General features: G+C 49.5%; 1 protein-coding gene across 1 annotated transcript in view; it reads left to right on the plus strand.

Annotated features, from left to right (window-relative positions):
* SPTLC1 (serine palmitoyltransferase long chain base subunit 1) overlaps window positions 1-16261 on the plus strand; it is a 302110-nt gene that overhangs the window by 273602 nt on the left and 12247 nt on the right. Inside the window, exon 14 of the mRNA XM_078675619.1 lies at window positions 15804-15877. Within this exon, the coding sequence (XP_078531745.1) occupies window positions 15804-15877 (74 nt within the window). The remainder of the gene's footprint in view (window positions 1-15803; window positions 15878-16261) is intronic.

Consider the following 16261-nt stretch of genomic DNA (forward strand, 5'->3'; position numbering starts at 1 on the left):
GCTGAATGGAGTGCAACCTCGACTCAAACTCGTGCTCTGAGTGCCTGGCCATGAAGGCCCGGCAAGAGCAGTCCCAAAAGCTGTTGGGAGGCCTGGTGCTCAACTCGTTTGAGAGGAAGGTCCTAAAAATGGTCGCGGATCCCGCACTCCTCGTTGCATTCCAAGTCGACAGGAAGGTCAGGGAAGCACAAAAAGAAATCGAAACAGCACAGGCATTCTTTGACTTCACCCCATCGGCTGACCTGACGCGGGACCCTGAGCATCATCGCTCAAAAGCTCCGTCTCCGAAGCCCCCTTCTAAGAAGACTCCGCTCCTCCCAGCTTTTCCGGGAGCCAGAACGTTTCCTGCCCAGATCCAAATGTTCTATAAGGCTCTGTATGTAATTTTTGGGCAGCCCTGCTCCGCTGGTGCGTCTTCGGACCCTGTGGAGTCGGTTGGGGGCCCTAGGCCTTTGGCTCTGGAGGGCCCCCTTGGATCGGTTATCAGATCAGGAATGACACTAATCGATCTTACTCTACCTTCCCCGACGCTCCTGATGTCAACCGTTCCCCCAGTCGGCGTTCACCCCATTCTCGTCCTCGAAGTGGACACGGAGCCGTACCAATGTCGGTTGCGAAGCTGAAAGACTTTCAGCCCTGTGTTCATCCCTAGTGCTTATTTTGTGCCAAGAGGTGGTAAAGAGGAATGGGATGGGCAGCTAGACCCTTTAGTCGACCAGCTTGAAGATTGTATGGACTGGTGAATGGACCTCGGTGAGGCCAGTGGTTTGCACTCCAACCCTGACCCTCTCCCCTCCCCTGCCCCTGGCTTGCTTTCTCCCCCTATTGTGGCTGTGGAGGAGGGGGCTTCCTACGACGTAGTGGTGAGAAGAGCGATCAAGGTCCATGGCCTCCAACTCCTTTCAGTGACAGTCAGGACTAACCTCTTGACAGAGGTGCTTCAGCCTGCGGCTTCCACATCAGAACCCCTTTTGACCTTCAATGAAGCCCTTACTGATGTCCTTCTGGGCACTTGGTCCAAGCCCAGCACAAGGCTCCTGTAGTCAGGACAATCGGCTGCAGCTACCGCCTGCTCCGGGTGACCCAGTGTTCCTTACACAACATCCCTCCCCTGAGAGATTGGTTGTCCACGCCTCATCTTCAAAAGGAGCATTCCCTTCTGCACTCCCAGAAAGGGAATCCAGGAAGCTGGATCATCTTGGGAAGAGGAAGTTTTCTTCCTCCAGCTTGGCATTGCGGTCTGTGAAAAACGCATGCCTCTTGGGCCTATATTCCCATACCATCTGGAATATGGTTACACAGGTGCCCATGGAAGACCCAGGCCACTCTCTCCCAGTCAATTGCGGATGGGAGAGATGCAGCCAAATTCACCATACGTTGTGGACTGGACACCACTGACTCACTTGGCAGAACAGTTGCCTCATCGGTAGCACTCAGACGCTACTCCGGGTTGAGGACTTGAGGCTTTTTGTGGGATATCCATTCTTCTTTTAATGGACATGCCCTTTGATGGCACTCGCATTTTTGTTGACAAGGCAGACTCAGTGCTTGATGCTTCAAGAAATCTCGAGCTACCCGTCAGTCTGCCTTTTGCCCCTTTCGTTTTTTGTTTTTTTTTGCAGAGTTTTATATAGCGCGAACTAGAACCGAACCGAATCAGTTCAGAGCGCTTTACATAGCACCAGTTACGTTACATGAGGACGTATACGTTACATTCCGTTGCTACGGAAGGGGCAGCCAGCCACGTCCTTTCCAGACCATCCACTGAGTCATGCAAGCTTTCCAGCCTCTGTGTAGACGTGGGACCCAGTGTACTCATGGGCCAGTTAGCCAGCGGGCTGGCCAGTCCAACCCCCTCCCCCTCCCTCTGCCTCCAAACCTTCCTAGTCTGACGTTTTACGCCCATCATCAGCTGGTTGGTGGCAGGATTCGCCGCCATCTCCTCAGCTGGCAATCCATCACTTCGGGCAGGTGGGTTCTGCAGATAGTAGGAAGGGGCTACTCCCTCTCCTTCGGGACTGCTCCTCCCTCCATGCCACCTTCTTACGACTGAATGTCAGATGATCATTTAGCACTTCTCTGTGATGAAGTTACGGCTTGCTAGGGCAAGGGAGCCATAGAGAGGGTCCCTGTGCAGAAGTAGGATGTGGCTGTTATTCCCGCTACTTTCGTGTGCCTAAGAAGGACAAAGGCCTGCATCCTATCCTAGACCTCTGGACCCTCAACTTCTTTCTCTGGAAGGAGAAGTTCAAGATGGGCACTTTGGCCCCAGTCCTTTATGCCCTCAACACAGGAGACTGGAAGGTAGCATTGATCTTGCAGTACGCTTAATCCATATCCCCGTCCTGCCTGCCCACAGACGTTATGGATCATGGTGGGCCATGAGCACTCCGTTTACCGTACTCCCCTTTGGCCTTACCAGTGCCCCTCGGGTGTTCACTAAGGTGATTGGGCTGGTCACAGCTCATCTACGCAGATCAGAGGTACCAGTCTTTCCCTATCTCGACTACTGGCTGTTGAAGATGAGCTTGCCCCAAGCTGTCATCTCCCACCTTGAGGCTACGGCGGACCTCCTGCACTATCAACAAGCCGAAGTCACATCTGACTCTCTCTCATCCCACTTTCCTCTGGGCGGTTCTGGAAGTTTCGGGCCTGTCCTCCAGAGCAGAGAATCTTAGATAATCGGGCTAAGATACCAATGTTTCAGTCTCTCCTGGATTTCGATGAGAATGACTCTGAGGCTGCTGGGCCTCATGGCCTCCTGCATCCTGCTGATGGATCATGCCAGATGGCATATGTGGGCTCTGTAGTGGAACCTGAAGTTCCAGTGGGCGCAGCATCAGGGGAATCTTTACAACTACATCATGAGCTTGGAGGGAACGGCACAACAACTGCAGTGGAGGCTAACAAATCAAGATTGGGTCAGATGCAGATCTCTGTCCCTTCCCCAACCAGATGTAACCGTGGTGACAGATGCATCGCTCCTGGGAAGGGGTGGTCACCTGAGAGAGAGAGAGGCTGAGCTCAGAGGCTTCTGGTCTCCGGCAGAGTCTGGTCTCCATATCAACCTTCCTGAGCTCCGGGCGATCAGACAGCCACTGGAGGCATTCTTTCCCTTTCTCAAAGAGAATGTGGTGCAGGTGTTCATGTACAACACCACCTCCTTGTGGACTGCAACAAACAGGGTGGGTGGGGTTGTGAACCCTATGCCAAGATCTCTGCGCCTCTTAACAAACTCCGCCGTCGGTGCCTGGTCGATCATGAATGGTGTCTCCATCCGAAGTTGGTGCAAGGTCTCTTTAAGCAGTGGGGAGAGCCTTGTTTAGAACTGTTCACCTCCGAATAGAACACGCAATGTCAGCAGTATTGCACACTGGATTTACTACGGCGGAGTTCGCTCAGTGATGCTTTTCGTCATGAGGGGAGCATCTGCCTCCTCTTCGCCTTTCTGACTGTACCACTTGTGCTCAGGAAGATCAATCACAACCAGGCTCAAGTCATTCTTGCGGCTCTGGACTGGACACGAAGAGTCTGGTATTCCGACCTTCTGAGCATGGCCATTGATTCTTGATCAGATTGCCCCTTTGGGAGGATCTTTTCTCGCAGCAGCAGGGGATGGTTCTTCACCCAACCTGTGCAGCCTCTACCTCCTTGCATGGAGATGGAGCCATGACTGTTGACAGCTTTCCACCTTCCACCCGAAGTCTGTGACGTCATCTTGGCAGCTAAGCATCCCTCCACTAAACGGAATGCGCCTGTAGATGGAACAGATTTGTGTTATGATGCACAGCAAAGGCTGTTGATCCCCTTTCTGTCCCTCTTTCAGAGGTTCACTTGTACATGCCTTCTTTGGCCCAGCAGGGCTCTGCTCTGGGCACTCTTAAGGGTTATCTTGCAGCTATCTCTGCCTTTCTCAGACTTCCGGATCAGCCATCCTTGTTTAAGTCTCCCATTGTAAATAGGTTCCCTAAGGGCCTTACTCACCTTTAATTTAGTCTAGACTTTTCTTATGTGCACTCCCTTAGAGTCTCTTCATAGTTGCCCTCTCAGGCTTCTAACTCTTAAAACTGCTTTTCTTATTGCCATCACCTCTGCTCGCAGAGTTAGCCAGCTTCCTTATCTTTCTGTCCATCCAGATAAAGTTGTGCTTCAAAGGAAAGCTGTTTTCCTCCCTAAAGTGGTCACTCCCTTTCATGTGGGACAATCCATCATTCTGCTCCTCTTTTACCCACCCCCACATCCCAACAAAGAGGAGGAGAGACTCCACTGCCTGGATCCAAAACGTGCATTGTCTTTCTATCGTACCAAAGACTTCTGAGTAGATAATCAACTCTTCATTAGCTATGTGTGCACCAAAAAAGGTCAGGTTGTGCAAAAACGGACCATCTCTCGATGGGTTGGCCTCTGCATTAAAATATGCTTATCATTGGAGAAGAAGGAACCTCCTGTGGGGTTACGTGTCACTCCACTAGACCATTAGCATGCGGAGTCCCAGTCCTTGATATTTGTCAGGCATTGAGCATCCCTGCACACACTTACCAGACACTACTGCCTGGACAGCCAAGTCTGGTGGGACGGGTATATTGCCTGTTTCGTCCTCCAGGACTTCCTAGTGTGATCTTCGTTCGCAGACCCTACGCTGGGGTTGGTATTGCCAGGGTATCTACTCTAAGGTAAGGAATCTACAACTAATAGTGTCTATCAGATGAACAAGTCACTTGCCTCTGTAACAATATATCTGGTAGAGACATATATTAGTTGTAGATTTCTTGCCACCCCACCCATCCTCCCCATTTTGCAAAATGATTTCTAGGGATAGGGACTTACCTACAGTGCCCTAGTTTTGTCGCACCAGTGGTCACTGTCTTTCATGGCTCTGCGCTTCTGGCGTGGAAAGTCGTGTTAAGAACGGACGTCGGTGCGCATGGGTGGCATCTGTATAGGTCCCACGACGTCCACAGCAACAGACTCGGAGCTGACCGACACCACTTACCGACACGCAGGGGTACTGCTGTTGAAAAATCAATGGATCCAGGCTCGCGCCTGGGGAAAATTCTATGGTATGGAATCTACAACTAATATATGTGTCTACCAGATACATCATTACCAAAGATAAGTAACCTGTTCATTATGCACTACGCTTTTTTTTGTCTGTTTATATTTGCCCCCTATCGCAGGAAACTTAGTTGTAGATTCCTTCCCTTAGAATGACTTACTCTAGAATTATCCCCAGGCGTCAGACTAGATCCGGAGAATTTTTTTTTAGCAGTACACATGCGCGTCGCTCAACTCCGCTTCCGGCATTGTAGTTGCGGGATAACGTTGCAATGCCTACATAGATGCCGTCCTTGCGCGCTGACGTTGCTTTTTTTTCTTTTTCTGCACCAGCCTAGCACAGATCCGGAGAGAGCTACCCCTCAGCCTATTTTTGGCTAAACTTTTTGTGACTTCTGTCGACTTCCTTTCAAGTCATTCGACTCCTGGTGCGTGAGGGATGTCCCTAGGTCAGACCGGCTTCAACGCCTGTCACAAGGCGATGTCTGTGACAGACCCGCACCTCATGTGCCTGTGGTGTTTGAAGCGCGACCACGACCCGAAGTCATGCTCCTTCTGCCGGGCCATGGCGCCTAAGACTGTGCAGGAGCGGTCCTGAAACATTGTGGAGGCCTAGCGGTCAGCTCCACGTCACTCCAGGTCTCGTTCAAGAGGCCGCTCGCGGAGCCCCCACTCCTTTTCGCTTTCAAATTTGTCGAGGTCTTCGGGTAAGTAGAAGCACAAGAAGAAGGCGAAGAAGCATCAGCAGTCTTGGCCTTCTCCCCATCGGTTGGCCAACGCGACAGGGGACTAGGAGCGTCGTCGCTCTAAGGCACCGTCTCCGGCACCTGTTCCTGAGACAACCGCACATCCACCTATTCAGTGAGCCAGAGCGTCTCATGCCCAACTAAAGCTTCTATGAGTCCTTGCACCTCGTGTTTGGGCAGCCCGACTCCTGCTCCAGCGCCAGAGGGTCCCCATGCCTCTGGATCGATGCCGGTCAATCTCATTCGACCTTCCCCAGCGCAGATCCCGACTACTGCGCCCGTGGCGCCGTCTGCGCCCTCAACCGGCGTCGACCCCAGCCTCATCCCCGACTTAGACACAGAGGCGGACCAAGGTCAGTAACCGACGCCTGAAGGTACTTTTGTGCCCCTGTTTCTTCCCCTACGAAGGCTACGGAGGAGGGAGAGTCCTACGCTGTGGTGGTGCGAAGGGCGGCTGAGGTATTTGAGCTTCAGCTTCCTTCATGGCAGTCAGGACTAATCTCCTGACATATGTTTCAGCCTGCAGCATCATCCTCTAAACCCCTTCTGTCCTTCAATGAAGCCCCTCACCGACGTCGTCCTATGCACCTGGTCCAAGCAAAGGACGATTGCCTGCCGCCATCGCCCGGCCCCCGGTGACCCAGTTTTCCTCAACCAACACCCTTCCCCCGAGAGCTTGGTGGTTCAAGCCTCTACTTCCAAGAGTGCATTCCCTTTTGCTCCTCCAGATAGGAAATCCAAGCAGCTGGATCACCTTGGGAAGCAAATGTTTTCTCCCTCCGGCTTAGTGCTGTGATCTTTGAATACCTCATGCCTCTTGGGCCGATATTCACACACCATATGGGATATGGTGGCTCGGCTGCTGCCTCAGTGCCTGGAGGGGACCCGGGCCGGTCTCTCCCAAGCAGTGGCAGATGAGAGAGATGCAGCCAAATTCATAGTACGATGTAGGCTGGATACCGCCGACTTTCTGGGCAGAAAATTTGCCACATTGGTACCCCTTAGGCACTATGCCTGATTGAGGACATTTGGCTTTTTGGGGGATGTCTAGTCAACCTTGGTGGACATGCCCTTTGATGGCCATCGTCTTTTTGGTGACAAAGCAGACTTGGCGCTCGAGCGCTTTAAAGATTCTTGGGCTACGGACAGGTATTTGGGCCTCACTGTGTCATCCCGACCTCTCCAGTCTGCTTTTTGCTCCTTTCGTGGCTACAGAAGGGGCACCCAGCCACGTCTGGCCCAGTCCAGCCACTGGTCCACTCAAGCTGCTCAGCCTCTGCGTGGCCACGGACGTGTGATTCAGCGACCTTGCGGAGCCAGCAGGCACGCCAGTCCACCCTTTCCCCCTCGAGGCAGCCTCCAACCATCCTGGTCTCACATTTCAAAGCCATCAATGGCCAGTGGGCTGCAGGATTCCCCATCACCTCCCCCACTGTCAATCCATCACGTCAGACAGGTGGGTTTTGCAAATAGTCTGAAGGGGCTACTCTCTCTCCTTCAAGACTATTCCTCCCTCCATGCCAACATCTTTCGATCTCATGTTGGATGATCATTTGGCGCTTCTCCGCCAGGAAGTCCGAGCTATTGATAGTGTCCTTGCGGCAGAAGTAGGTCGTGGTTGTTACTCCTGCTACTTTCTGGCACCCAAAAATGACAAAGACCTGCGTCCTATTCTAAAGCCCTCCACTGCTTCCTCCAGAAGGAGAAGCTCAAAATGCTCACGTCCTGTCTGCCCTCGACCCTGGAGACTGGATGGTGGCACTGGATGGTGGCGCTGGATTTGCAGGACGCCTATTTCCATATTCCTGTCCTGCCAGCCTACAGATGCTACCTTCGATTCATGGTAGGCCATGAACATTTTCAGTTCAACGTGCCCCCCTTTTGCCTTACCAGTGCCCCTCAGGTGTTCACGAAAGTGATGGATGTGATCGCAGCTCATCTGCACAGATCAGAGGTTCCAGTCTTCCCCTATCTCGACGACTGGCTTTTGAAGGTGGGCTCGTCCCAGGCTGTCGTCTCTCACCTCCAGACTACGGTGGACCTCCTGCATTTGCTGAGGTTCACTATAAACTTGCCAAAGTCACACCTGATTCCATCTCACACTCCCTTTTATCTGAGCTGTTCTGGGCACAGTGCTGTTTCGGGCCTATCCTCCCGAACAGAGAGTCTGGGATATTCTGGCTATGTTATCGATGTTTTCAGCCTCTATTCCGGATTTCGGTGACCCTGACGCTGCTGGGCCTCATGACCTCCTGCAGGTGGCATATGCGGGCTCTGCGGTGGGACCTGAAGTTCCAGTGGGCACAGAATATGGGGAATCTTTCCCACTAAGTCCAGATTTTGGAGGGAACTGCACAACAATTGAAGTGGTGGCTAAAAAACAAAGCTTGGGTCAGAGGCAGATCCCTCTCCCTTTCCCCAATTGATCTCACGGTGGTGACAGATGTGTCACTCCTGGGATGCGGCGGCCATCTGGGAGAGGCGGAGATCAGAGGCGCCTGGTCTCCGGCGGAGTCTGGGCTCCATATCAACTTGCGATCCGCCTGGCATTGAAAGCGTTCCTTCCCTCTCTCAAAGGGAAAGTGGTGCAGGTGTGCACCCCAACACCACCGCCATGTGGTACTGCAACAAGCAGGGCGGAGTGGGGTTGTGGACCCTGTACCCAGGAGGCTCTTAGCCTCTGGCCTTGGCTGGAACATCCGGGCATGGCGCTGTTGGTTCAACATCTGGCAGGTTCTCAGCCGTCGATGCCTAGCGGATCACGAATGGCATCTCCAGTCGGAGATGGCGCTCTGTCTCTTTCAGCAGTGGGGAGACCCTTGATTAGATTTGTTCACCAAAGAGAACCCGCAATGTCAGCAGTTCTGTGAGTTGGAGTTTCCAAGGCGGGTCTCGCTTGGCTACTCTTTTCGTCGCTAGCTGAGTTGCGGCCTCCTGTGTGGCTTTCTGCCTGTACCTCTTCTGCCCCGAGTGCTGAGGAAAATCAAGCGCAACCAGGCCCAAGTTATTCTTGTGGCCCCAGACTGGGCGCGAAGATTATGGTGCCCCGATTTCCTGAGCATGGCCATCGATCCTCCGATGAGACTGCCCCTTCGGGAGGTTCTTCTGTCGCAGCAGCAGAGGAGGGTTCTTTACCCGAACCTGTCAAGCCTTCACCTCCTTGCGTGGACATTGAGCAGCGACAGTTAACAGCTTTTGACCTACCTCTCGAAGTCTGTGATGTCATCTCGGCAGCCAGGCGTCCCTCCACTAAAACGGCATACGCCTGCAGATGAAATACATTTGTGGCATGATGCACAGCAAAGGCTGTGGATCCCCTCTCTGCCCCTCTTTAGGAGGTTCTTTTGTAAATATTTTCTTTGGCCCAGGAGGGCTCTGCTCTGGGCACTCTTAAAGATTACCTGGCAGCTATTTCTGCTTTCCTTCGGCTGTCCGATCAACCCTCTTCACTAAAGTCCCCTATGGTAAATAGATTCTTTAAGGGCATTGGTCATCTCTTCCCTCCATCTCCTTTCATAATTCCCCAGAGGGACTTCTAACGTATCTAATGTGTGCTCCCTTCGAGCCTCTTCACAACTGTCCTCTCACGCTTCTCACTCTAAAAACTGCCTTGTTGCCATTCACCTCTGCTCGCAGGTTGAGTGAGCTTCAGGCTCTATATTTAAAGCCTCCTTTCTTCTCTGTGCATCCGGACAAAGTGGTGCTTAGGACGAGGCCCTCATTCCTTCCTAAAGTGGTTACACCATTTCACATAGGCCATACAATCACTTTGCCCACCTTTTTTTTCACCTCCCTACCCTTCCATGGAGGAGAAGATACTCCAGCGTCTGGACCCTAAACGTGCGCTGTCCTTGACCGCACAAAAGATTTCCAGGTGGATAATCAAATCTTCCTTGGCTATGTAGAAAAAAAAGTCGGGCTGTTCAAAAACATGCCATCTCTCGATGGGTTGTCCTTTGTATTAAAATCTGTTACACTTAAGCAAAAAAGGAACCTCCAGTGGAGCTGCATGCTCATTCCACTAGGGCTACAGCATCCACCACTGCATTAGCACGTGGAGTTCCACTTCTTGACATCTGACAAGCGGCCACACGTGGGCATCCTTGCACACGTTCACCACACATTACTGCCTGGGCAGCCAAGTTCGTAGGGATGGCTATTTTGCCTGTTCGGTCCTCCAGGACTTTCTGGTGTGAACTTAGTTTTCAGGTCCTCCTCCGGAGTTGGTATTGCTAGGGTATCTATCATAAGGTAGGAAAAAAATAACTAACAGTCTTTCAGATGAACAAGTTACTTACCTTGGGTAACAATGTGTCTGTAAGAGCCATATGTTGGTTATAGATGTCTTACCGCCCCCCTCCCCGAACCTCCCAGCTCTGTGAACTGACTTCTAGGGATAGGGACTCCCTTATAGGGCCCTAGTTGCGGCGCACCAGTGGTCATTGTCTTTTATGGCTCTGTGCTTCCGGCATGAAAAGTCGTGTCAGAACTGACTTCAGCGCGCAGGGGTGACGACTATGTGGGCACCGCGACGTCATCCCAGCGACCACACACCAACGACGGACGCGTAGTTGGCCGATGCCACCTATGGGTACTGCTAAGAAAAAATTCTCCGGGTCCAGTCTGATGCCTCGGGGTAATTCTAATGTAAGGAATTCTAAGGCAAGGAATCTACAACTAACATATGTCTCTTACAGACACATAGTTACTGAAGGTAAGTAACTTGTTCTTCTGAGCTCCTGTATCGGCTTATCTCCCTCCCTCTTCTGTGCTATTGCCTTGTTCGCTTTTAGCCAAAGGCCCAATTTTACAGTGGCTTTAACTGCTACAGGATGATTTCCTGCCCTTAAGATGTCAATGGTGTGCAGTTTGATGGCCCTTTTGTGTCAGAATATGTTGTCAGGAATAGGTGCAAACACAACAATGATGGACAGAATGTGGATCAATGTCACACATTCACCCCAGTCCAAAGATCTGGGCCCAAATCCGTCGTTTTTCCACTCCACACCACCCTGGGTTAGACAATGGCGATATGCAAATCAGCGCTGACCCTGTGCCCCATGGGAACAGTCCAGTCCGAACTACAAAAGCCATGTCCTTCCCAGAACGGAAACAAGCATCCGAGGACCGACCCGGTTTCGAGGTAACACCTCATCAGCCCGGCTAGCTTGATTCCAGTGGTGTGGAGTAACTGGGACTCACGTCTGAGCATCCCCAGTACGGTATGCAACGGTTACCACGCATTTTTTACAACGCGGTACCGTTACCACGCTACTTTTACCACGCAAGTCGTTACCACGACTTGCGCTGGGGGGCGCTCCAGGATAGTAAATTGTTTAATTTACTATCCAACTCCTTCCCTAGAGTCCACGGGGACTGGAGTTGGAATAGTAAATTAAAAAATTTACTATCCAGCGCCCCTCCACGCAAGTCGTGGTAACGACTTGCGTGGTAAAAGTAGCGTTGTAACGGTACGCGTTGTAAAAGAACGCGTGGTACCGTCATACATCCCCCAAGTACACTTAGAGCGGTAACTGCAAACACAACAATGATGGACAGAATGTGGATCAATGTCACACATTCACCCCAGTCCAAAGATCTGGGCCCAAATCCATCGTTTTTCCACTCCACACCACCCTGGGTTAGACAATGGCGATATGCAAATCAGCGCTGACCCTGTGCCCCATGGGAACAGTCCAGTCCGAACTACAAAAGCCATGTCCTTCCCAGAACGGAAACAAGCATCCGAGGACCGGCCCGGTTTCGAGGTAACACCTCATCAGCCCGGCTAGCTTGATTCCAGTGGTGTGGAGTAACTGGGACTCACGTCTGAGCATCCCCAGTACACTTAGAGCGGTAACTGCAAACACAACAATGATGGACAGAATGTGGATCAATGTCACACATTCACCCCAGTCCAAAGATCTGGGCCCAAATCCATCGTTTTTCCACTCCACACCACCCTGGGTTAGACAATGGCGATATGCAAATCAGCGCTGACCCTGTGCCCCATGGGAACAGTCCAGTCCGAACTACAAAAGCCATGTCCTTCCCAGAACGGAAACAAGCATCCGAGGACCGACCCGGTTTCGAGGTAACACCTCATCAGCCCGGCTAGCTTGATTCCAGTGGTGTGGAGTAACTGGGACTCACGTCTGAGCATCCCCAGTACGGTATGCAACGGTTACCACGCATTTTTTACAACGCGGTACCGTTACCACGCTACTTTTACCACGCAAGTCGTTACCACGACTTGCGCTGGGGGGCGCTCCAGGATAGTAAATTGTTTAATTTACTATCCAACTCCTTCCCTAGAGTCCACGGGGACTGGAGTTGGAATAGTAAATTAAAAAATTTACTATCCAGCGCCCCTCCACGCAAGTCGTGGTAACGACTTGCGTGGTAAAAGTAGCGTTGTAACGGTACGCGTTGTAAAAGAACGCGTGGTACCGTCATACATCCCCCAAGTACACTTAGAGCGGTAACTGCAAACACAACAATGATGGACAGAATGTGGATCAATGTCACACATTCACCCCAGTCCAAAGATCTGGGCCCAAATCCATCGTTTTTCCACTCCACACCACCCTGGGTTAGACAATGGCGATATGCAAATCCGCGCTGACCCTGTGCCCCATGGGAACAGTCCAGTCCGAACTACAAAAGCCATGTCCTTCCCAGAACGGAAACAAGCATCCGAGGACCGGCCCGGTTTCGAGGTAACACCTCATCAGCCCGGCTAGCTTGATTCCAGTGGTGTGGAGTAACTGGGACTCACGTCTGAGCATCCCCAGTACACTTAGAGCGGTAACTGCAAACACAACAATGATGGACAGAATGTACTGGGGATGCTCAGACGTGAGTCCCAGGCACTCCACACCACTGGAGTCAAGCTAGCCGGGCTGATGAGAGGTGTTACCTCGAAACCGGGCCGGTCCTCGGATGCTTGTTTCCGTTCTGAGAAGGACATGGCTTTTGTAGTTCGGACTGGACTGTTCCCATGGGGCACTGGGTCAGCGCTGATTTGCATATCGCCATTGTCTAACCCAGGGTGGTGTGGAGTGGAAAAACGATGGATTTGGGCCCAGATCTTTTGACTGGCGTGAATGTGTGACATTGATCCACATTCTGTCCATCACTGTTGTGTTTGCAATTACCGCTCTAAGTGTACTGGGGATGCTCAGACGTGAGTCCCAGGCACTCCACACCACTGGAGTCAAGCTAGCCGGGCTGATGAGAGGTGTTACCTCGAAACCGGGCCGGTCCTCGGATGCTTGTTTCCGTTCTGGGAAGGACATGGCTTTTGTAGTTCGGACTGGACTGTTCCCATGGGGCACAGGGTCAGCGCTGATTTGCATATCGCCATTGTCTAACCCAGGGTGGTGTGGAGTGGAAAAACGATGGATTTGGGCCCAGATCTTTTGACTGGGGTGAATGTGTGACATTGATCCACATTCTGTCCATCACTGTTGTGTTTGCAATTACCGCTCCAGGAATAGGTGGCCCTTTTGGAAGGGCTGAATCTTGGGAGTCCAGCATTCTGTATCGGTGGTGGTGGGATATTTGTCAATTTGAACTACACTCCGAATCAGAGGGCAGGGAAGAAAAAAGAAAGTGAGTGTAGAGTTATCACAGAGCTATTCTGTGCAACCTGTCGGTGCGCAGTCACATTGCTGAAGAATTTTCTAGGACAAGTCTGGCACCTTGGGCTATTCTAGAAGTGAGAATATGTTGTTGGCTAGAGTGTCCACCAGAAAGAGAATTACCACTGGTAATGTGTTAATTACCACGGGAATCTGACTAACCAGCATCCCATTCCTGCAGTAATTCTTCCATTTTTCTGCCTTTCACAACCTGTATATTTTGCCAGCCTTTAAAAAGCCTTGGGAGTTAGGGTAGGGTGATTAAACAGTATTGTGCCTACATCTTCTGTAACTCCTGATTTGACTGGAAACTCCTTTTCTGGCTTAATCGATAGGTGCATACAACGTGTTATAGAGGCCTAATTCGTGGGTGCTTTTGTACATTAGGTAGACTGTATCCTCACTTTCTTGTTGCCCTCAAACAAAGCACCATAGAACTTGTCACAGGTACTTTTACATTCTGAATTATTTCGCAGCATTCAAAGTCATCAGCCCCAAACAAGGTTAATTATCTCTGAATACTTTTAGTGAAGACGTCATGTGAGGAGATTACCTCACTGAAAATTGAACTTTGCAAACTGTTTAAATGAAGGGAGATCACCTGAAAAAGTACTAAGCATTTTTTCTGCTAAATGTGTAATGAAAAATGGATCGGAAGATGCAAGTACTAAATTTACGACAGTTCTTTGGGTTCTTACTGAAGGAAAACCTCTGTGAAAAGTTATGTGCCGCTTTCTTTGACCACTACCGCAATCTGCGATTAATCAGACTATCATTATAGCAGAGCGGACATCAAATGAAAATTGGTGTCGTAAAGCATAGGTGCCCTCTGCGCATACAGCAGCCATGTTTGATGGCTTTGTCAGGAGGAAGATGCAGTCTTACAAATTGCTGTCAAGGGTGAATTGTCTTTTTTCGGTTGGTGATGTGGTTAATGTCTGTTTAGTTGTGCAGAGTATTAGCATGGATGTATTTTTTTCTTATGGGAGCATTGATACTGTATTTTCGTGTCAAATTCTTAATGTGTAGTGTTTTGATGCCCATTCATCTCTTATCACTAGACATTCTGTAAAGTGGACAGCGCCCTGTATATTTTAACTTTAGGTTAGTTGCATAGTTCGTTTTGGCAAAGTTGGGTAATTGGGTTCTTTTTTTATTTGTATGGGTTCAAGACTGTATGCATTATTATTAATACTACTTAGACAAAGAAACCATCACGTGAGCATATATGGAGACTGCTCAAATTAATTTTGTTGCTCCCAATTCAGAGTCTTTGCTCCCTGTTATTCTGTTGTCCCACCTATGGAGCATTTAGTTTCACCCTTGGTTTTGATGGTGTGCATTCATCCACTGCTGACGTTAGGGGCATATATTCTTTTTGATTAAGTACTCCATCAAAGTGCATTTCCACCTTCTTACTCGCTTGTTTGTATTCCTGTTTCTAGATTTCATGTATGTGTGTTTTCTTTAAATAGCGACCTGTTTCTGTGTGATAGTTTTTTGTCTCAACTGCATTGCTCTCCTTTGCCAAAAAGATAATATTTGATCACATCACTCCACCTTTATGGGGTTGTGCAATTAAAGTTCTTGCTCTTGGTAATAATCAAGATTTTGCCCACATCTTGTTTGCATTGGGATTTTTATCGTTCTTTTCTTAGGTCAGGGTGAAACCAGGGACGTGTTTGGTTTTTCCCTAGTTGAGGTTGAATGTAGGTAGAAATGAGGTTTACCTCAAGAGTTGGGTTGATTTTGTTTTTGATGCATTTTCCCAGGATCAATTTACTCCTTCTACTGATATTTAATTTGAACAATAAGATTTGAATGGCGGCCATTAGTCATTGAAATATAAAATGCATTAGGGGAATGGGGATTTATTTGCATATGAAGACTTTTTTAGTTAATGCTAGCAACCCTACTTGTGCCTCAAATTACATGGTCATTTCTAAGAATTGCAAGGGTCACTAGGACATGCTGGCTGCTTATGGTGTGCAAAGAAAGGGTGAAATGGCCTTTCATGTCTGTAGTAAGATGAATAGTTGAATCAGTAAAAATATAAGGACCAATAGCAGTATCAGTAGCCTTCGTATGTGGTCGTGCCAGTGAGCTCATTGTGCTGTGACACTGTTCAGACTTTCATTAACTGATTATGCATAAGAGCAGGTTAGTGTTAGCAACGGTATCATGTAAATCTGTACCAGGGAAGTTACTTCATATTCATTGTAATCTTGTCCATTTATGATAAGTTTGATTGGCTTTGTATTGTTTTCATCTTTGGGGAATATGTAAATTATTTCTATGTAGATTTTAATTGCATTGTAAAATCTGAGTTTATTAACTACTGTTTGTTTTCTCCCTTAAGTGCATGAACAGAAAAATTGCATTAACTCAAGCTCGCTATTTGGAAAAAGAAGAAAAGCATCTACCTCCTCCAAGGTTAACTAAAAATCTTTGTTCTTTTGTTCAGTATATGTAATATCAAATCTATATCAGTTGTCTTCCAAAAACATAATCTAAGAGATAACCAGTCTATGCATTGTCAGGTGGGTGTTATGTGGTCAAATTTGTTTTATGATCTGTATGCCCTTCTCAAATTCAGAATATTCTAGAACCAATTCCTGACAAAAGTAACTTTTCTGTCAGTACCTTCTCCTACCCATCCTACTTCCAGAAGAGCTTCGCCAGTACTGATAGTCACTCTGCCTTCAGTGACCACCACAATCCCTCCATATCCAGCTTCACCACTTCTAGTTCTGCCTTCGACTTCATTTTCGTAAAGTTGCTGGTACTCTGTCTTGCGCCTTTGCCATCTAGACTCTG

Source organism: Lissotriton helveticus, chromosome 2_1 (assembly GCF_964261635.1).
Source record: "Lissotriton helveticus chromosome 2_1, aLisHel1.1, whole genome shotgun sequence".
Lineage (NCBI taxonomy): Eukaryota > Metazoa > Chordata > Amphibia > Caudata > Salamandridae > Lissotriton > Lissotriton helveticus.